Source organism: Cryphonectria parasitica, assembly GCF_011745365.1.
Source record: "Cryphonectria parasitica EP155 unplaced genomic scaffold M406scaffold_3, whole genome shotgun sequence".
In the NCBI taxonomy this organism is placed as follows: domain Eukaryota; kingdom Fungi; phylum Ascomycota; class Sordariomycetes; order Diaporthales; family Cryphonectriaceae; genus Cryphonectria; species Cryphonectria parasitica.
In genome coordinates this window covers 1,254,070-1,274,641 of record NW_024468911.1, presented here as the reverse complement: position 1 = coordinate 1,274,641, position 20,572 = coordinate 1,254,070, and the positions used below count along the sequence as shown (strand labels likewise).

General features: G+C 53.2%; 8 protein-coding genes across 8 annotated transcripts; 5 read left to right on the top strand and 3 right to left on the bottom strand.

Moving 5' to 3' along the window:
• Positions 1-27: 27 nt before the first annotated feature.
• M406DRAFT_233589 (uncharacterized protein) lies at positions 28-723 on the bottom strand (the record flags this gene model as incomplete). Its single annotated transcript, XM_040915944.1, has 1 exon — positions 28-723. A coding segment is annotated over one exon (696 nt), but the record flags the coding sequence as incomplete, so codon positions are not given.
• Positions 724-1,332: 609 nt separating this feature from the next.
• M406DRAFT_355427 (uncharacterized protein) lies at positions 1,333-2,021 on the bottom strand. The gene has a single exon (XM_040923168.1). The coding sequence runs from the start codon at positions 2,004-2,006 to the stop codon at positions 1,434-1,436; it is 573 nt and encodes a 190-aa protein (XP_040777949.1). The 5' UTR covers positions 2,007-2,021; the 3' UTR covers positions 1,333-1,433.
• A 1,606-nt stretch (positions 2,022-3,627) lies between these two features.
• M406DRAFT_355426 (Diphthine synthase) lies at positions 3,628-4,961 on the top strand. The gene is made up of 2 exons (XM_040923167.1): positions 3,628-3,779; positions 3,913-4,961. The coding sequence occupies exons 1-2, from the start codon at positions 3,645-3,647 to the stop codon at positions 4,636-4,638; spliced, it is 861 nt and encodes a 286-aa protein (XP_040777948.1). The 5' UTR covers positions 3,628-3,644; the 3' UTR covers positions 4,639-4,961.
• Positions 4,962-5,392: 431 nt separating this feature from the next.
• M406DRAFT_101847 (uncharacterized protein) lies at positions 5,393-6,404 on the top strand. The gene is made up of 2 exons (XM_040914973.1): positions 5,393-5,477; positions 5,644-6,404. Exon 2 carries the CDS (start codon positions 5,651-5,653, stop codon positions 6,266-6,268), a length of 618 nt encoding a protein of 205 aa, XP_040777947.1. The 5' UTR covers positions 5,393-5,477; positions 5,644-5,650; the 3' UTR covers positions 6,269-6,404.
• A 1,152-nt stretch (positions 6,405-7,556) lies between these two features.
• M406DRAFT_355424 (uncharacterized protein) lies at positions 7,557-9,840 on the top strand. Its single transcript, XM_040923166.1, has 2 exons — positions 7,557-8,830; positions 8,891-9,840. Exons 1-2 carry the CDS (start codon positions 8,147-8,149, stop codon positions 9,569-9,571), a joined length of 1,365 nt encoding a protein of 454 aa, XP_040777946.1. The 5' UTR covers positions 7,557-8,146; the 3' UTR covers positions 9,572-9,840.
• A 1,032-nt stretch (positions 9,841-10,872) lies between these two features.
• On the bottom strand, positions 10,873-14,925 carry M406DRAFT_69158 (uncharacterized protein; the record flags this gene model as incomplete). The annotated part of the gene is made up of 5 exons (XM_040925233.1): positions 10,873-11,403; positions 11,476-11,627; positions 11,693-12,089; positions 12,175-14,765; positions 14,841-14,925. The coding sequence occupies 5 exons, from the start codon at positions 14,923-14,925 to the stop codon at positions 10,873-10,875; spliced, it is 3,756 nt and encodes a 1,251-aa protein (XP_040777945.1).
• A 2,177-nt stretch (positions 14,926-17,102) lies between these two features.
• M406DRAFT_345244 (uncharacterized protein) lies at positions 17,103-18,956 on the top strand (the record flags this gene model as incomplete). The annotated part of the gene is made up of 2 exons (XM_040922056.1): positions 17,103-17,582; positions 17,685-18,956. The coding sequence occupies 2 exons, from the start codon at positions 17,103-17,105 to the stop codon at positions 18,855-18,857; spliced, it is 1,653 nt and encodes a 550-aa protein (XP_040777944.1). The 3' UTR covers positions 18,858-18,956.
• An 821-nt stretch (positions 18,957-19,777) lies between these two features.
• On the top strand, positions 19,778-20,509 carry M406DRAFT_328093 (uncharacterized protein; the record flags this gene model as incomplete). Its single annotated transcript, XM_040920284.1, has 3 exons — positions 19,778-19,825; positions 19,903-19,965; positions 20,225-20,509. The coding sequence occupies 3 exons, from the start codon at positions 19,778-19,780 to the stop codon at positions 20,507-20,509; spliced, it is 396 nt and encodes a 131-aa protein (XP_040777943.1).
• Positions 20,510-20,572: the final 63 nt, after the last annotated feature.

The following is a 20,572-nucleotide window of genomic DNA, read 5'->3' as shown; positions in this document are numbered from 1 at the left end:
CATTCGATGGACGGCTCGCGTCCCAGATCACTTCTTGGATGTTCCAAACCCGCTGATGCCCATGGCAGCCATCATATCGTCCTCGTCATGCTCGCCCTCGATCCTGACATCCTCGCCATAGTCCATCTTGGCGGTCGTCTCCTTCTCCCTCTCCGCCCGCCTCTTGTCCTCGGCCTCCTTCCGCCGCCTCCGCTTCTCCTCCCGCTCCCTCTCCATGTCCTCCTCGTGGATCTTGATGCGCTCCTGCAGCCCCGTCTCCTTCTCCCTCTGCAGCGCCTGCAGCCTCTCCCACACCTCCTCGATCCGCCGGTGCACCTCCTCCGCCCCCGCCGCCCGCACCTCCAGCGTCTGGCCCATGCTTGCCAGGTGCTGCCCACTGTTGATGTGCTCCACCCACTGCACGTTGTCCTTGAACGTCAGGTCGCACGCCTCGCAGTAGAACCCGGCGCCGCGGCCCCGCCGCCCCACGCCCGCCCCCGCCGCCACCAGCTGCGTCTTGCCCACCCGCGAGCTCAGGTCCAGCACCTGCCGCCGCGCCTCCGTCATCGTCTCCGTCCCGTCGCGCGGCTTGTAGTACCGCTTGCCCGCGAGCTTGGCCTCGTATCGCGCCTTGGCCTCTTCGCGCTCGGCCGCGGTGCGCTCTTTGGCTTTTTGGGCGTACTCGTCGGCGTTGCGTGTCTTGCGGAAGGACGTGTCGCCCGCGGAGGTGCCGTAAGCACCACCGCCACCGCCTTGTTTAGACATGATTGGGGGGAGTAGTGTTTTTGGAGTCGAGAGTCAGTTGGCTGGGGAGCGGAAAGCTGTGTCGGTAGGGGGTCGTGACGTGTGATAGAGGGTTTCGCAATGGGGCTGGATGGTTGAGGGTCAAAGAAGGGTGGTGTGGTGCTTGCTGTGCTGTGTAAATAAAATAGATACAGAGACGGGATGAACTTCCCAGGACCACTGGCCCAGATGTTGAATGTCACTGGAAGCTTATCGATAGTGGGCGCGAAGCAGCAGGCACAGCAGGATCCCGCGTGGGTTATAGCGCTACTTCGAGAACTACTGGGCCGAGTGCAGTGGTAGAGGTATAGTGGGCTGTCTCGCTAGCAGAGGTTCTTCCAGCGTGCTCGCCTGCGATGATGACAAAGGCCAATTTCGTAGTAGGACGATCCGTCTTGCAGTGTATTGCTTCGCCGTGTCGAGAATTTCGTCGTAGATGTAGCGATCAATCGCTACGGTCAAACACATAGTTTGACAACTGCGGCGAGTTGTGAGATTAATCGTACACCTGGGCGTTTGCCCAGGACAGCCACGCCGCTGGATTTATCCAGTCTACTCAAACGCGCAAGTCTGTTGAACACTTTACTGATCCATATTTCATACTTCGATCTACCTGAACGATGACATGCAGATCATGGATTGATATATACACACACATACACACGATACGATCACTCATCTGGAAGCAGAATCCTCACTCCACCCCCCGCCAGAGCCTCGCGCAGATCTGATTTGGCCGCATGAATCTGCTCGTCAAAGTACTCCTCCATCTCGGCTCGCATGATCGTGTCTGCCTCGAGCTGCTCGAACCTCTCGTCTAAGTGCTCCAGCAGCTCGCTGCGCATTTCATCCATCCGGTTATCGATGTATGCACCCAGCCCCTCCGACGCCTCGTACTCGTAGTCGGCTGTCGCATCAGCCAGCTGATTCAGCTTTGCGTCTGCGTCAGACAGCTTCTCGCGCAGCTGCCCCTCCTTCACGCCGGCTTCCGTATTCAGAGCTTGGAGACGAGAGGTGGTGTTTCTGGCTTCATTGAGGAGCTGCTGTAGCATTTGTGTCTGTCTTTGTATCCCTGCCAGGGTCTCCCCCTCGGCGCTGCTCGCGTCAATGCTAGCGTTCTTTTTGGAACTCCAGCTGCTCTGACGTGGTCTCTTCCGCGCCTCATGTTTGTATTCCGGGGGTTTACGATCCGCCTCCTCGTATGCCGGCGGACTGGCGCTCGCGGTCGGCGACCCTCGGACCATGACATCAGCAATCTCATCTAGCGCCAACTCTCGTGCACCTAAGCCGCCACAGAACGTACGCAGATCTGTATACCGCGCGTTGAGCGTTCTGGACATAGATGGGACGGTAGTGCAGATAGACAAGGCTTGTGCGTCCGTTAGGGCGGTGCCGGCGATGTAAAGCATAAGTGTAGGGGTAGTCGCGCTGGCAATACGCTGGAAGGCTGCAAGGACGTCGATGTCGGATTGCGCGATGGGAACAAGGACACCAATGTTCGGGACCACCAGGGTAGGAGGGGAACTGAGGACAAGCTGGAGCGAGAAAGTCTCTTTATTGGATAGGTGATGGTATATCGGGTTGAGGCGCTCAGGAAGCCTGGGCAGTCGGGAGAAAGCCAACGAGGTGATCTCATCAGGGTGGATATGCAACGAGACTTTGAGCTGAGAAGCGTCACCCACGACGGGGTGGCCATCGGTCTGGGTCGAGGGGACGCGCAGAGCGATGGCGGCCTCGACTCTGAAGAAGGCGGTGTTGGCTAAAGGGTCGAAGAATATGGTGACATTGGCACGGAACGAGCAGGATGCAGATGGGGATGCGGATCCGGACGCGGAGCTCGAATCGTACGAGTCCACCACGCCCAGCCTGTGTAGCTGGAGGGGAACAGAGGACCCAGAGCCAGAACTTGAGGCAGTGGAGGCGGAGGCGGAGGCGGAGGCGGAGGCGGACTGGGCGGACGGAGATCCAGCCATGATGCTGATGCAGGGCGATGATGATATATAATCGCGTTCTCAATCGGTTCTCAAAACCAAAATGATGTGAGGTCGTCGGACTCCTGCGAATCTGGTCCAGCAAAGCAACGCGGGGGAGATGGGAAAAGGGGATGCACAGCACGTATCTGCTTTGGTCTGGCTCTTTCAGAGTGAAAAACCCCCCTGCGCAGAGTAAGACGATACTCTCGGCGCAGAGATCCCACCCTCCCCGGCTTTGTATTGGCGGCGTGATGATGGAGCAGCCTTGACTCCGTATCAAAATCCGTCTCGGCAACTTCGAGTGCGAGGACGAAGAGTAAAAGAGAAAAATAGAGCAAGCCTGAGCCGGCAACAACGACACCTCAGAGGCTGAAACTAGGCACGGCCAACAACACGGCTCCTCCTGTCTTCTTTCTTTGATTTGAGTCCCGTTGAAGAGGATGACTACTCCGGACGAGATGTCCTCGACCACAGTGTCTCCTGTCCTCGAACGAGCTCAGAAGAGGAGGATCACCCCGTTGCTCCCAAAGCCCAGGTCTGCGATAGGAACCTGTAGCGTGGCTATGGGACGGCGGATGGCTTTAGTTTCGCGATGTAGTGTTTACTGCGGATGTGCGATGCAGTGTGTTGTGTCGACGTCAATGAGTGTCGTGTCGAAGGGCGTGGTGAAAGGGAAAAGGTCAAGTCAGGTGGAGAGGGAAGGGAATACAGTACTACATACAATTATGGAACGGCGCTAAGTGCTGTAGCCTGTTGTGCACTAACTAACAAAATTGGGGCAAGGTGAAGTGGGGGCCTTGTTAGAGTGGCAGAATTCACTAAGAAATTTGAATCCTCTCTGCTGTTGAGATCGCATTCCAAGTTGCATCTCGTTTCCCAAGAAAAATCGACCGGCTTTCCTAGAGTACGATGTTGTATCTTGTAGGCCTCGGACTGTCAGATGAGACAGACATTACGGTGAAGGGACTGGAGATCGTGAAGAAGGCCTCGCGCGTGTACCTGGAAGCATACACAAGCATCCTGCTGGTCGACCAGTCCGTGCTGGTGAGCAAAGCTATCCTTCCTTCCCTCGAATTACTAAGGCTTGTTCGAACAAGAAGAAAGAGAAACGAGAAGAGATAGAGAGTGGTAAGAAGAGGTGAAGGAGGAGGAGAAAAAGTCTGACACGTCCTAGTAGGAAACCTACTATGGCCGGCCTGTGACAATCGCCGACCGCGAGATGGTTGAGTCCAACAGCGACGAGATCCTCCGCGATGCCGGCACCGAGGACGTCGCCTTCCTGGTGGTTGGCGATCCCTTCGGCGCGACGACGCACACAGACCTTGTGCTGCGCGCGCGTGAGCTGGGCATTCCCGTAGGCACTGTGCCCAACGCCTCCATCATGAGCGGCATCGGAGCTGCGGGCCTGCAACTGTACAACTTCGGCCAGACGGTCAGCATGGTCTTCTTCACGGACAACTGGCGGCCGGCCTCGTTCTACGACCGCGTGCGCGAGAACAGGACGATCGGCCTGCACACGCTGTTGCTGCTGGACATCAAGGTCAAGGAGCAGAGCCTGGAGAACATGGCGCGGGGAATTAGGATTTTTGAGCCGCCCAGGTACATGACGGTTGGTCAGTGCGCCTCCCAAATGCTGGAGGTCGAGGAGGAGCGGAAAGAGGGCGTTTACGGGCCCAACAGCCTGGCCATTGGGGCGGCGCGCGTGGGCGGCAAGACCGAGAAGTTTGTTGCAGGCACGCTGAAGGAGCTGTGTGAGCAGGATGATGCCCTCGGCCCGCCTCTTCACAGCCTTGTGTTGCTGGGCCGGAGGACACATGAGCTAGAGCACGACTTTGTCCGGGAGTTCGCCGTGAACAAGGAGACTTGGGACTCGATATGGAAAGCGGACTATCAGGGCCAATAAACAACAGGTGTTGTGGTCAGAGAGAATGCAGACTTTCCTGTTCCAAAGAGATATGATCCATCTTCATGGTGCAACAGCTCGACTGGCCCTTGGGAGAAGCAGGCCGCATTTTGTCTTGTTGCGGTCTCCTTGAACAGCGCTTCAGACTTCTCAGCAGTGCTGTTATGCATATTACACCTGCAATGGCATCCTCCTTCACCACGCGATCGTGTCGATGGGGAGAGGGACGGAGGTATTCATCCAGGCCGTTTCCTAGAAGAAATCCTCTGTAAACCTGTATTCTATTCAAGTAGACAGACGATCACTTTAAGGGTTATGCCATCATCTCATGGGATTTGCGATACCTGTGGAGCGATCACAGCCTCCAGCCCTCGTGCTACCGATCGGCCGCTAGTAGCAAAAGGCGTGCAATTAATCCTCGCAATAGAAAGGAAGGAGTAATTGAGAGCCAATTCGAGAAAGCAGGGCGTAAGGTACCTGGCCGGCACAGTGGCATAGTAGCGTGAGGTACAGCTGAGCCCTTAGTAGGCGCTCTTCCCCAAAGCCCCGCGTGTCACCTAGCCTTGACGTCACCATGTAGGACTATTTGGAGATGACGAGCAACTCGATGATGAATTGCCACAAAGTGGTTTCAGTATGACGAAGGGAAGGTCAAAGGGGGGAGCTATGAATACATAAAATGGTTAAGAGATCCTTTCAACTGGGTGAAGAGCAGCAGTCAATTCTAATTCATTCCCATAACACTATTCGCCACCGATATCTCAAAGTCAGCTCTCGTACCCAACAACGACAGTGAATCACGAATATCTTCCCCTTCAGCACATTACAAGAACGAACCAGTATGTCTGCCCTCAATTTATTGTTCATGGGCCGCCGCTCCCTTGGGAACGGCACAAGACGCAGTGCTTTATCCCAGCTTGTGCTCCCCACCAGCTCCCTACGAGCAGCGTCTTGCGCCACGTCTCACCTTACGAGATCAACGCGTAGACTAATCCACAGTTCCAGGACCACCATGTCTTTCTCCAACACATCCACAGGCGACAAGCCCGCCGACCCCTACAAGGCGGCCAACGCCGACACCGAGGTGTCGCTGCAGGACAAGGTTACCGACCTCAGCGATTTCATCTCGGCGTGCAAGTTCGGCATGATGACGACGCGCGAAGCGAGCTCTGGAAAGCTGGTGTCACGGTGCATGGCGGTGGCGGCTAAGGAGAACGGCGGCATCGACCTTCTCTTCCACACCAACACCGAGTCCGGCAAGACGGACGAGCTGCAGGCCGACGACCACATCAACCTGTCGTTCCTGAACGGCAGTGGCGAGTGGGCTTCCGTGTCCGGGACCGCGAGTGTGGAGACGGACCGTGAGCTGGTCAAGAAGCACTACAGCCCGATCCTGAAGACATGGCTGGGCGACCTGGGCGACGGCAAGCACGACGGCAGTGAGAACGACCCGCGCATCGGGGTCATCCGAGTCAAGACGCTGAGCGCGACATATGCGATCGTGGCCAAGAATATACTCTCAAGGGCGGCCGAGGTGGCGCAGGGCGCAGTCACCGGCAAGCCTGCGGCGATTAACAAGCTGAGGGAGCTGAGCGAGAGCGAGGTCAGCCAGTGGAGATCTTCTAACTAGATCGGGGGAAAGGGAATTCTCAACGTCATGAATCATGATATGATCCGAACTGTATAGGTGACTACATCAGCGCAGCATCGTGAACCTAATTAGGAAATGCAAAACAACGTTCATAATTACTACTCGTTATATGAATTGTATATATGCCACGCTGTTACCCTCACAATAACCACTTTAATCCGATGGTGACCTTTCCGCTGCCGATATCCCTTGACGCGCCCCAAACCGACACGCTTTCCACAGTCTATTCCAGTCCAATTTGTCCCCCCGCCCCCCGAAATGGACGCCTCGCTTCATGTAAAGGCAGAGGCTGAAACCACCAAATTTTGCTTTTTTTGCGCCGTGATTTGCTCACTCACCGCCTTCCGGAGGCTGCTGTCGTAATCACTCCCCTCCAACGTTGACGGCCTTTCTCGCTAACATATCCCATGTCTTCGAGCCGCCGTGCCGGGAAGCTGAGGTCGTAGAAAATATGCAGCTAAATGCCAGACTACATTTCATGGGGAGCACAGAATAGTCAGGCCATTCCTGTGAGCTCCTGCACGGTCGACGCCGCTGCCCATTCCCCGCGTGCTTTGACTTGCTCGTCACACAAAAGTACACCCGTCGATGAAGCTTTCTCTTTTCGGCCCCACGTGGAACGACTTGGTTCTCGTGGGATGAACTCCCAGGACTTGTATGAGGCTGAGAGTGGCCGCCTCTTCAGACGCCCACGTCTCATCGTCAGTCATCATATTTGGCATTTGGTAGTTTAGGGTTTATGCAAGCTCTCACGATCTCATGGCTTCTTGCCGGGGGGATCCATGCAGATACCGCTGCCGATTTAGCTCCAGCGTGGAGGGACGCGGGAAGGAACCATTGTGGGACGGCTAGTAACGGCAGTACGCCAGCTGTGTTCAAATGTACTTCCCCACAAGTTTTTCGCAACTCGTCAACAGGCTCAATTCCAACTCCAACTTCAAATATTTGTATTGAGGAATGTACAGAATATGAAAAGATGAAGAACAAAAGTCTCTTCCAAATTTCTATGGTTCTGATTTCTAAATGCGGCTCTGTAATCTCGAGTCACTTGAGTCGCGAAAAAGTTATAGGAAACCCATTTGAACACTACCTATCCACGTGCCACCATCCATGAGATGCTCTTCGTACCACGTACTTTAGTACCTCGGCTCTACCACCTCAAAATCATCAAGTCTCAGCAGATCTTGTGCTTGTACTGTACCGTCACCGTTCAGCCATCTCCGTCATACACACACAAAGAGATGAGTTCAGTTGATTGATGTGGCATGCTGCATCTGCCATATAATCCAACCTCACTAAAGGGGGCCAAATCAGCCCCAGGTCAGGTTGGCAGCCGTACCTTGTACCGGGCAGGTACATGCATTCCCTGTCATTCTATTCATAAGGGTTACGAAGCATTGGGGGCCCTTCTCTATTCTAGTACTGCGCCTTTTTCTTTCATCCTTTTCATCGATTTCTTGGGGCAGGACCAACGCCGGGAGCTTAAGTACTCCGTTGGTAAGAGGCAAGCTGCAGCTGCCAATGTAACTGCACATGCAAGTGGAATGAGACTGCAAGAGCCAGTTTCCCCCATCTTTCCCATCCAAATCTGGATCCTTAGTCATGTCAGCGCGTCTCTCGCAACTGCCATACGACCTCACTTCATCATCCCTCCTTCTTCCACCGTCGACTGCGCTCCCCTCGCCACAGCCCAACAGCCTGATTGTCAACATTCATTCTCATCGCCGTCGCCAGCTCATGCCCGTTGTCTCTTCCATCAAACTCCCGCCTCGTTGATACTTGACCGATTGATCCCGAGCGCCCCTGAGTAATCGCACCGTCCACAACCAACCGGACCCCGCCTCGGCTGTCGATATCATGGCGGCCATCTTTCCATGGGACGGTCGCGACCAGCAGGACCAGGCTGAGGCTCGTTACAATGCACCACTGCGATCGCACAATCGCCAGCTCGAGGACGAAAACATGCGCCTGAAGCGACTCCTGCGCGAGCACGGAATTCCCTGGAGCGATGCCGTTGCCTCACATCCGGGCTTTCAATCTTCCGCCGCCATCTCAGGCCGCCGCCGGAGCTCTCGTCTCTCAGCACTTGATCACACCTCCCTCAGGCTGCCCCATCTACCCGTCGAGGTCATCCTTCGCATCATGCAGTTCGCACTCCTTGCCCAAGAACCCATCATCGACCCCCTCTGTAGGCTGACTATGGAGCATCTCACCGCCGCGGAGCTCAGGCGGGCTCCGCAGACCGCCATCGGGTTTCTCGCCACGTGCAAGACCTATCACTTCGAGGGCACGCGAATCTTCTGGTCAAGAAATACCTTTACCTTCACCAGTCCTGAGGCTCTGCGGCGATTTGCCGATCTGCAACCCCAGTTCCGGAACGACATTCGGCACATTAACCTGCGTATCGTTGCGCACTACTATGATGATGAGAAGCGCACCCACCGTATTGGTGCAGATTACCACCCCGACCTCAATAAGTCACAGAGTCTCAAAGTTGCTTATCGACCCCGAGATCCAGCGAGCATGTCCAGGACGGGCTTTGTAAGTTTCACCACCGAGTATATGCTCACAGGCGAGCAAGCACTAACAATCTCAACGTAGCGCTCTTACGCCTGGACGCAGACGGTAGACTTTTTGGATGCCCTGCGCCCTCCATACGATCCAGATTGGAATAAGCACAACAGCTCTGGCATCCGACCACGACTGCTTCCAGGACTGTTGTCTATGCGGATGGACTTCGTCAACTTCCCCGACTACTTCCTTCCCCTACCAGACACTGCTCTTCACGAGCTGGCAGCCCATGATCTAGGCTCGATCCTGAATGAGCTAATGGTTACTGGTTTGCCATGCTGCGAAGTTGGCGCAAAGGCGGGCGGTGATCTTCAGGGGATGGTCAAGGACGACGGTCTCTTTCTGTGTCATGCACCCAGCTACGTTCAGCAGAGACGTTACCTGAAGCCATTGCGTGGCTACGCTGGCCTGTCCAGAGTGGTCCGGTCATGGAGAAAGCTGGACAAGCGGATCCCCAAGGAGCGTCGTGACCTGCATCCTGTAGTGCCAGAGGAACCAGGCCATCCTGTGTCCAACTGGAAGAAGCGCAAGACTCTTTGGAAACGCGTTCCCGTCAATCGAGACTCGGATGAGAGGGAGTGGGTCGAGTTCGACCGGAACACTGGGGAGTCTGTCTCGGACCTCTACTACGATAGCGACGAAGAGGTCTGCCCGAACTGCGGTGTGGTGCATGGGATGACTGATATAGATTCCGACGACTCTTCATTTTGAAGCTGTGGCGTCTACAGGTCGAATCTTCAGCCTTGAGCGACGATGACAACGATTCCATGCCGGCATTATTTGGGGGATCATGGCTTTGCTTAGAAGGGGAAGACAGAATGGAGGTCCCTTACATTGTTAGGTGCAGGGCGTAGGAGTCAAAGGTCGTTTGGCGTCGAGTACATTTCCGGGGAGGGCGAAATAACCGTAAAGTTTCTACGAATTAGCATGCCTGACACCTTAAAATCGGGCGAACTTGATGAATACATGTCAATTACTTGACAGAAGTGAATAATGGCCCGACGTGAAACATCGAGACTTCTCACCAACCCATGGCTCCGCTTCCTCTGTCCGACTAGCACGGGGCTCAACTACTCCTAATTCGCTAGCACCTTCTGCACTCCACCCATTCGACCACTCCTGACTTCTCAAATCAAGGTGGTGCTTGGTGCAGTCCCCAGCGATTCTCTGCTGTCTATCACACTGGCATCTCTGATCTATCTGTGAGCATTTCACAACTGCAGAAGAGTACTCTCGACAAAGGATGTCTCCGCATGTGTACATACGCCTCGCAATTGGATTTCATGTGGAAAGTCATGTATTATGAAGCAATCTAATTCATGAGTGAGGGAAAAAGAAAAGAGAAATTGAACCAAATCTATTGTTGATCGTCTGCCACTCTGGTCAAAGGCCCGTTCGTGACGCCTCTATCGCCCCCCCCCCCGGCCCCCCCCAAAAAAAGACAAAAGATTTAGCACATGCCCACGAGATCAAAACCAGGAAATAGAAGAATGGATGTGCCCATCAAGAAGTCCCCCCCCCCCCCCTCAAATACTCCAATTGAAATGGTTGGCGGTCAGAGAGATTCGCAATGGACTCTCCTCCCTTCTTCTCCATGTCTGTGTCAAGAGCCATCGGTTATCGCCAAGGCAACCAGCCACTAACGTTTCGAAGTGAGAGGTTCAACGCAGAGGGCCTGGACCAACGAGGCGCGTTTTGTGCACCATGAGTATGGTCAGGGCACGAGCTCGATGGCAGGATTCATGTGCACGAGCCCACCGTTAAGAGGGGAAAGAAGAAAGAAGAAAACGAAAAAGAAAAAGAGACAGCGAAACTTGCGGTAGGCTGGTCTATTGTGTGTCCAGCGATGCCGACCCAAAGCTTCGAATGGCCCACCCTCTGCAAATTAAAGCGAGTGGGAGAGAAGCATCCAAGCGGTCTCGTAGTGGTCACTGTATCACCAGTGTAACCAAAAGTGGAATCCTGTGCTCGCTTCCGTCTCAGCACTCATCGCCTTCTCGAATTGACCGCGCTCACGCAGATATACCATCGTCTTCATCACCATCCCTGTCCCCCTCACTGTCATGGCCGCCGTCAGCATCACTCGAGCCGACGCTACCAGGCTGAGCCACGCCGCCAGTGTCCTCGTCATCGTGTTCAGTTTCGCCAGAGGGTTCAACACCGGCTATCGGTAGAACCGGCGCTTCGCGATCATCGTAGTCCGCTTCGACCTGGGGGATGCCATCGGAGGTTTGTCGTACTGTTCCTAAAAGACCAGGAAGCTCCGTGGGGCCTGGGTCCTTCTCGTCAGCTTCCTCGCCAGGTTCTGTACCAAAGATCTTTCCGATCGCTTTCTTTTTCTTCCGCTGCATTTCGTAAAGCCGCGTATCGATCGTGTTCTTGGCCAATATCCGCACGAAATGCGTTTGCTTTTTCTGGTCTATACGGTAGACGCGACCAAATCCCTGACGCTCATAGGAGTCGTTCCACCATAGGTCCATAAGGATAACCCTGTTGGCAACGGTCAGGTTCAAAGCTTGTCCGCCGCAACCCAAGCTCACGATCTGCAAAGTTGAGTATAGGTCAGGGTCGTTACTGTAGATAACCATATGGAGGATACATCGTCAAAGACTTACCATAACCTTGACTTCAGGCTTCTCGGTGAAAGTCTGAACGGCTTGGTCTTTGGCATCTTGGCCCAGACCTCCCCAGAAGTATAGCCACTCGATACCCCTCTGCTGCAGCAGCCGACCGAGAAGCTTCATCACAGGCAGAAAGTGTGTGAAGACTGGAGAGCTCGCTAATTAGTCAAACACCGTGACTTTCTCAAAGATTTCGGAGTTTTCAACGTACTGATGATACAGTCGTCAGGCGCTTCTGCCTGCCACTCATGCACGATGCGCATAGTTGTCGCCGTCTTGGCGCTCGTAGGGACAGGTTCCTCGGAGTGAGCATCCACGTATTCGAAAATCTTGCTGTTTTCTACTTTAGGCTGCTGACGGTTGAAATCGTCACCAAACTCTCTCAATGGACGGCCGTGCTTGCCCTTGCCACTTCTTCCGCCCTTTTTCTCAAGAGGTCTACTGGAAACAGCAGTGGCTGTAGATGTCTGAGATGCTGTATCAAGACCCTGAAACTCGTCTGTGTCGAAAGACTTGAAAGGCCCGGTTTGCTTCATATTGCATATGGGGCATCTGACCGGGTCCAGACCTGGTCCTCCTGCTCTCTCCTCGGCCTGCGTGGCACAGTCCTGGCACAAAACATGTCCACACTACCGGCCATTGCATTAGCATTGCCCCAGCCGACAAGCAGGCCGTTGTTGGCATCTCACTTACATCACTGATGACTGCATCTTCAAGGAACTGTAGACAGGCTCTGCAGAGAATTTCGTCAATAGCCTTCTCGGCAGCGAGTTGGCCGAAGGCACTAGCAAACTGGAACCTCTGACTGCTGCTGGAACCGGAGCTGAGGTCAATGGTTTGACCTTCAGTCTCCGATGTGGCTTTTAGAATCATATGGCCAATTTGGTCTATGATCGGCGCCTTGCTCCCTCGTCCTTTGAATTCATCCATGCAATTCTTGATGTCTTCGAAGCTCAGATATTTTCTCATGAGTTTCTCTCCGTTGAACACGTGAGAAGTGAGCATTCGTAGGAAGGTCAGATAGACAAAGTGGCCTTTATTCATAGCACACGTTCCATTGGCTAGCGCTGCATTGACAGCAGCCCGGAATTTTTTTTCAGTAGACCTGTAGAATATTTCCTCTTCTTCTGACACGTTGACCCATATGTCTTGAGGTTTGCATGGTTTAGGAATGTTGAGCAGAGGTCGGCCCATGAAGTAGTCCTTTACCGAGCGGTGGATCAGGAGGTGCGGGACCAGCTGATTGAGCTTCTTGTAGGATGTTTTTTTGAATGCCTGGAAATCTGTGGCCTCGGGGAATTTCATGAAGTTCAGATAGGGATAGATCTCCTCACTATAATTCTGAACAGGCGTCCCGGTAACCGCCCAGCGGTTCTTGGGCGCCACGAGTACTCGGCAGGCTTGCGAAATCCTCGAGTGCCGGTTTTTGATTATATGAGCTTCATCAAGAATGATCCTATGAAACTTTATTCGATACAAATCTCCGAAACGTTCGTCATTTTCTGGGTCGAGGTCGTCTTGGTCGAAATCCGAATTCTGTTCGACATCTATGTCTGGAGGAAACGCGGAGAAGACCTCCTGATAGCTCGTAAGGACAACTTCAGACTGACAATAAGTCTGCAAATGAACGTCTTTGGCCATTTTCTTGCGGTAGACGTTGACCACCAACTTTGTGAACTTCTGAATCTCTCTGTTCCATTGTCGAATCACACTTGCTGGAACCACAATGAGAGTTGCGCCTTGGCCCCGCTTCTTTGCCTCACGGGTTGGCCTGTTGCAAAGAATGACACAGATCAGCTGAAGAGTCTTTCCAAGTCCCATTTCATCGGCCAAAATACCACCCCAGGGGCCATCTGGAGAGAATTCCCGGGCGAGCATCCAGCTGACTCCGACAACTTGATGATCGTATAGAACGGCATTTCTCAGGCCCGGAATTGCCCAGCCACCATCTTTGGCCTTGCACTTGCCATAGCCAAACGACTGAGACGCCTGTGTCAGTATATTTTTGTCGTGTCGGAGCCCGCCGCGTTTTGCGGCTGGAGCATTGGCGATCAAGTTCTGCAGTTGCTTCTCACGCCCAGCCTTGGTCGTGTCGACGACTGCATTTGTTATAAGACCTTCGGCTTGAGATGCGAGTGCTTCAGCCGTATCGGGATCACGCAAGGTATCCAGAACGTCAATACTTGAGGGGTCTTTGTTTCTCTTCTGTCTCTTGGGATTTTGCTGGTGTGTATTAATGACTGCTTCAGCCTTTCTCTTTTCGCGCCCGTTTAATTTCAAAACCCAATTCGATGCACTCTTGTCCTCACTCTGGTAGTATTGTGCCCACCACTCAGCTGCAGTCCGAGGGCGTGGGCGCCTCACTTGTTGCTTTTGGGGCTGTGTGGTAGACTTGTTGCTACCTGTCGTCTGCGTCTTAGATGTCTTGGAGGTGGTGTTCTCGTCATGCGTCTCGCCTCTGCTATCGCCGTTGAGAATCAGTTGCACCTCTAAGTCAAAGCATTCTCCCCTCAGCTTCTCCAGGCGGAGTTCTTCGTATACTGTCAAACTACCAGTTGTTCCGCGTTCTTTCAACTCGTTGAGTTCCTTCCGCTTCGCAAGAAGTTGATGAGCAAGTTCTGTTCGCATGTTGTTGTCCTGTTCAGAAATTTGCTGCTCAGCCTCTTTCCCTTGATCTTGAACTTTTTTCGTCTTGCTCTTCTGACTGCGGAGAGGCTCCCTCTGCTCGCCATCGGGGTTGTCAGAATCAGATCGGGAGCCTGGGTGATAATCGCTGTCATCTGCTTCGTTTTCCTCAAAACCTCCAAAATAAGATCTGGTGCCGTTGTTGCGAGCAGATAGCGAGGGAATAATCTCGTTGGGCCTGCTTGAGACACAGGCATCTTCGTCATCCTCGTCGCCCTCCTGCTTGACAGCAGATGCAGAGCCAGTGATTGTGAAGCCAGACGATTGTAGATCGAAGTCTACCGCACCGAATTGGCGAAGTCCGTATTTCCTCTTCAGTTCTTGAATGATGCCAGGGTCGTCTATCTCCACAACATCGTCGTCGCTTTCAGCATCAACACCATGAGACCTTATCTCTTGGTGCTCACCTGTCTCTGCTGGTTGTTCAGATACAGACTCAGCCTCTTCGTGCTCCTGCGGCATGAACATGCTTAAGGAAGGAGCGGGAGATGGGGACCTGCCAAATTGGTTGACTTCCTCCTTGTGATCTGTATCCTTGGCCGACCTTTCCAGTATGGGCTGTCCGGTGGCAGCGTTCTGGTAATGTAGATGGTAGCCATCTAGTGAAGATGGCAAAGTTGATAGATCTTGATAGCGCTGCTCTGGACCAGCATGAGGTATTCTCAAGAGATTACCTTGCAGCGTCTCTTTGGCACCAGTGAAGTCTTGGAAGGTATCATGGGGAGGAGGAGGCCTTCCTCTGGGCTCTGTAGACACCATGCTGTGTGAAGCTGAACGCGTAGGGAGATACCGAAGACCGAGGCTTGAAATCAGTTAATGAGCAAGTAAGAAGGTGGGCAGGCAAAGACCTGTGGAGGTTGTCAAAGAAGCTGTAAGCTGTGGCCGTGATAGAAGGTGCGGAGTGGTGAAAAGGACAGGGAAATAGCAGAACTGCATCAAAAGGGGGGATGTGTTGAGGAGTCGAATGCAGGCCCGAGTGGGAAAGAATGATGAGGTGAAGTTGAGAAATTTCATTATCGTGTGAAGTATGTACTTACAGAAAATTAAGAGAACCTAGAACCGAGCGTTTGCTGTATCTTCTGGGGTTGAGTGGGCTGGGGAGAGAGGGCTTGACAGGAGCACTCCAGACCGCAGCGTGATGTTCTTGAGAAGGGATTTTGGGACCGGTCTTGTGGCTGTTAACCATGAAACTGGGAGCAATGTTGTAGCCATTATCTGCAAACAGGCAAGGGAGATGAGAAAGAGTGTGTGAGACGAGCAGGAGATGGTTGGGCTTGAGAAGGAGGTGGGTGAGACTTGAGGATGAGAGCAGGAGTCGGTTGAGGCCAAGTAATATGTGGTTGAGAGCGAGGGATCAGTGATAATAGCTTCATTCACTTTTGAAATGGGATGCAAGCACGACTTGCGGTGGAAGAAGTATTTTACTTTTCTTGTCTATTCTGATTTCCATTTTCTGTGTCCAAGGAAGTCGTAGCCACTGCCCAGCGCCAACTCACCTGCCTTGGGAAGAGCGTCAAGAGTACTTGTGGGGCCGTTCAGATGAACATAGGACGAATTATCTGAATAGATGCCCTCTGAACGGCCAAGTTGAGCAGCTTGTCGGATCCCCCCTAATCACTACTTTCTGAGATGTCTACAAGATGGCACTGGAGGAGTAGGGAGTGAGCCGTCGGGAAAGCGGACCAGACACAATAATATTGTCTGTCGGCCGATTCGCGCCAGAGCTGGAGACCCACAGCCAGCCCGGCCTCAAGTAGTCTAGCTTTTTTTTACAGGAGGTGGTGGGTGGGCCTGCTGCATGGTGGAGGATTGATCGGGTATCTGATGTTGACTCGATGTGATCGAGTAACAAGACAAACCGTTTGCGGGGGGGAAATGCTGAGATAAGGCCCGGTATCTTAGCGCAATCTTTCCCGCGTGCCGTACCAAGCGTACCAAGCGTACCTAGCAAGGATTGTACAGTGGCAGAGTGGGCACACTGGTCTGAACAAGTTAGGGGACTCTTTGACGACTGCTCAACGAGTCCGAGCCTGCCCGATTCTCTCTCTCTCTCTCTTTCTCTTGCCCGTGCAGCCGCTTTCAGTCTTTGAATAATTTGAGCCTGCTCGATGAAGGCCATCCCTCCTCAATTCTTCTAGACCTTGTGTGGACCCTTTGTTTCAAGGCAATTAATATGAAAGAAGAAAAAAAGGAAGGGAAAGGGCACTTGTAACTTCATGTACAGCCTGCCATGCAAACTGCCTAGTGGAGGGCGCCAGGCTCTCTTAGCCCTGTGTTGATCTTCTCAAGTTCTGGATAAGCACAACTTGCAGCAGCAGCCTTCCTTGCGATCCGTCTATCAACCAGGCCTGGCACGGCTCATGCAGTAGGTTTTCTAGTGCCAGGAGATATCATCACCCGCCAGGGGTCAAGTGGCCATGTTCTGCGCACCGGTCGCGTGGGGGAACTTTGGAGAGCTATCTCTGTTTTTTTTTGTTTTTTTTTGTCCCCTCCGAACTCTCTCTCGTCTTTTTCCCCCCCTCTCCTGATAATGGTTCCGCTATCGCACCACAATCACATTCTTCCTCTTCTTCCTCTTCTTCTTCTTTCTCCTCCTCCTCCTCTTCATCCTCACCTCCGTGCCAAGGAGTTATTGTCTGTTGGTGTGTATATATAGTTGAGACCATCGCCACCTCCTGCAGGGTTTCCTCTTCCCCCTCCTGCCTTATATCTTGCGCCCACCCACATCATCTGCCACTCATATGACATAGAGTTGTCTTTCACCACGAGGACGCACGTGCTCTCTCTCTTCTTAGTTAAACCAATAACCCGACTCTCTGGATCTATTACTCGATCAAAACCACCCTCTCATGCACGCATTACGTTTCCTCCCGCCTCTAGCTTAAAAATACTCACCCACCCACAACACACTTCTTCCAACGCCCTTACTGCCAGCCATGGATACCGACAGGGGCCTCCGGCTCAGGCACTGGGCTGACAAGCTCGCCGTCGACCACGAGCCTGGCCTGACCACCTCCCAGCTGATGCTCACCAACCATGACCTCAAGCCCGTCGAACACGAGAGGCGGCAGTGGAAATCATGGAACTTTGTCGGCTTCTGGATCGCCGACAGTTTCAACATCAACACCTGGATGATCTCATCGTCCATGGTGGCTGCCGGTCTGTCGTGGTGGCAGTCCTGGCTCTGCGTCTGGATCGGCTATGCCATTGCAGGCTGCTTCATATGCGCCACCGGCCGCATAGGCGCCACTTACCACATCGGCTTTCCTGTCGTGAACAGAGCCTCCTTTGGCATCTGGGGGAGCTTGTGGCCTGTCTTCAACAGGGCTGCCATGGCTTGTATCTGGTATGGTGTCCAGAGTTATATTGGGGGCGAGTGCGTCTACCTGATGATCCGAGCCATTTGGAAAAGCTGGGTACGTTTATTACCAGACCCTTTTGTTTTGATTCTTTCTCTCTCTATCTCAACGACAAGTCTCGTGTGCATGATTGTATTAATATGGCTAACACAACAAAAGGACCGAGACACAATCCCAAACACCTTTCCTGCTGATTCTGGCACCACGACGGCGGACTGGGTCAGCTTCTTCCTCTTCTGGCTGCTCTCCCTCCCTGCCATCTGGTTCCCTGTCCACCAGATCCGTCATCTGTTCACTGTCAAGGCCTACTTTGTGCCCTGCGCCGCCATTGCCTTCCTGATCTGGGCTGTCGTGCGAGCCGGCGGCATCGGTCCTGTCGTCAGCCAGCCTTCGACCCTCTCGGGCTCAGCCTTGGGATGGGAGTTCGTCAAGGGCATCATGTCCTCCATCGCCAACTTCGCGACCCTGATCGTCAATGACCCCGACTTCTCCCGATTCGCGAGAAAGCCCAAGGACGCCCTCTGGTCCCAGCTCTTCACCATCCCTATCGGCTTCGCCGTGACCTCCTTCATCGGCATCATCGTGTCCTCGAGCTCTGCCGTCATCTATGGCGGTGACCCCGTCTGGGACCCGACCGAGCTTCTGGAGAAGTTTCTTGATGATGGCGGCTCCGCGCAGCGCTTCGGCGTCTTCATCATCGCCTTCGCCTTCGCGCTCGCTCAGCTGGGGACCAATATTGCCGCCAACTCTGTCTCCGCCGGAACAGACATGACTGCGCTCTTTCCCCGGTACCTCAACATCAGACGTGGCGGATACATCTGTGCCGCTGTCGGCCTGGCTATGTGTCCCTACACCCTCCTCACCTCGTCCAACCAGTTCACGACCTACCTGTCTGCCTACTCCGTCTTCCTCTCCTCCATCGCCGGCGTCATGATCTCGGACTACTACTTTGTTCGCAAGGGCTATCTCGAGGTCAAGGAGCTCTACGACGCACGCAGCACCGGCCCCTATTACTACTTCTTTGGCTTCCACTGGAGGGCCTACGCCGCCTACATCGCCGGCATCCTGATCAACGTCGTCGGGTTTGCCGGCGCCATCGGCCGCAGCGTGCCCGCGGGAGCGACCTACATTTACAATCTGAATTTCTTCTGTGGCTTTATCGTGTCCTCGGGCATGTACTGGGCCTTGTGTAAGATCTTCCCTATCCCGGCGTGCAGCGATCAGTGGATGGAAGTGGGCGATGCCATTGATGATGTGCGGCTGGCGTATGAGCCAAGCGACGGTGAGGGCGAGGACGGAACCGGTAAAGGTGTCGACTCGAAAATGGTCTGAGGTGGGCCGCGTACGTGTGTCCTCATCAAGAGAGCGGGACTTTCAAGAGTCCTACAGTGGCTTATAGAAGTAGAAGGAGAATACAGTCCAATGTATATGATGATTCTCCTATTATGGTCTGTATAAAATTAATTGAAGTAAAGTAGGTAAGTACTGTGTAATGTTGTGACTGGATTATAATCCAAGCACGAACAGATCAGCATCGCTGAGCACAGCAGTAAAGACTGCATTACAGCTCTGGACCTGAAGCCTTCAGGTTCCCTCGCGGAGTCCACTTCGAGACGGGACTTACTACGTTGGTAGAAATGACTACTCTGGAAAAGTATGATCTATGGACAACAATCATGTTGAAGAAAACTCTTGGTTGGAATCCAGACCAATTCCATAGTCTTCAAATCACGCAGGATGTGAACAAAGTCAGAATTTAGTCAAACCGATCTTCCCATGTGGGCTTGAATGTAAGGAATATAACTTTCTCGTTGTGATTAAGATTGATACAAATAGAGTATAACTTGCAAGAACAGACTCCAGAAGAATTCCATTCGATCAGCCAAGCCCTTACCAAGACTTGAGGTGATTGTTATGATATTTGATGCTTGCCCTATGCAAACTACACAGTGCCAGAAAACATAATTGCCCATAGTTACAAGTTATTCTACCAATACCCATCCCCTCTGTTGATACAGGATATCTTCCCTGGGACCACAAAATCAAAATCCCAGAATTTTTCGCCCAAACGCCAAACGCCAGAGTAACCTTATGTTTCTTTACCATACAATGGAAAGGGCGGAGCTGCAACGCCATCACATGAATACTCCACTATATTCGTCTCCGTCGCTGAGCCTGGATTCATCAATGTTATTCCGTTCGGCCCGGTGATTGAGAGCGAGAATTGGTAGCCATAGGTAGCCTGCGCGAACATGACGCGGAATGGAATGTACTGTCCGGCCGTCGCGGTATATGACACGGTGAGGGTCTGCGTCACGCCATAGTAGTAGCTGGCTTGGATGTCGTAGTTGGTACTGTTGAAGCCCGAGTACGCCAGCGGACCAAGCCATACAAAGAGTCTGTCATCCGGTACTGCTGTGGTTTCTGGAACGGTGATTGTGTAAGTACCGGTCACGTTTGCGTAGATGTAGCCTCGGTAGTTCAAAGCAAAGTTAACACAAGACTCGGTATAACCATAGATAGTGCCAGTGCCCGAAGTACCAGAACCACAACTTGATGCGCTAAGGGAAAGTGGCGAGGTTAATGTACCGTTGACCGGTGGCGTGATGGGCTTGAAATACTCCGGCAGGAAACCAGATGCTGCCCTGGTGGTGTATGGGCTGGAATAGTAGGCCCATTGCACTCCAGTATTGTTGCAGGTTGAGGTGGACGACGAGGAGAAGCTCGTCGTTGTAGCGTATGACGTGCTTCTGGAAGTAATAGAAAGAATTGTCGATGTCGGAACGGACGATGCACTCCTGGAAGTAGAAGCTAACAAGTACGTCGAGGAGCTCACGGATGTGAAAATATTGCTACTTGGAGACGCCGCGGGCGAAGAAGAGGAAGCCGTGGTAGCTGATGGCCCCGCAGCACTGCTTGAAGAGCTGAAAACGATCGTCGAAGATCTGCCGCTGCTACTAGATGCAGAGGAAGAGGGAATCTGAAGAGACGAGGATGAGATCAAGGCGCTACTGGAGGATGACTGCAACAAAGACTAGGCCGAGGTG

What these genes read in the sequence shown, in the direction of transcription:
- M406DRAFT_355427 (XM_040923168.1), bottom strand. Translation starts at nt 2,006, where the DNA reads ATGGTCCGAGGGTCGCCGACCGCGAGCGCCAGTCCGCCGGCATACGAG.
- M406DRAFT_355426 (XM_040923167.1), top strand. Translation starts at nt 3,645, where the DNA reads ATGTTGTATCTTGTAGGCCTCGGACTGTCAGATGAGACAGACATTACG. An exon ending in TGGTCGACCAGTCCGTGCTG is followed by an intron (nt 3,780 to 3,912) that starts GTGAGCAAAGCT and finishes ACGTCCTAGTAG; the next exon opens with GAAACCTACTATGGCCGGCC.
- M406DRAFT_101847 (XM_040914973.1), top strand. Translation starts at nt 5,651, where the DNA reads ATGTCTTTCTCCAACACATCCACAGGCGACAAGCCCGCCGACCCCTAC.
- M406DRAFT_355424 (XM_040923166.1), top strand. Translation starts at nt 8,147, where the DNA reads ATGGCGGCCATCTTTCCATGGGACGGTCGCGACCAGCAGGACCAGGCT. An exon ending in GCATGTCCAGGACGGGCTTT is followed by an intron (nt 8,831 to 8,890) that starts GTAAGTTTCACC and finishes ATCTCAACGTAG; the next exon opens with CGCTCTTACGCCTGGACGCA.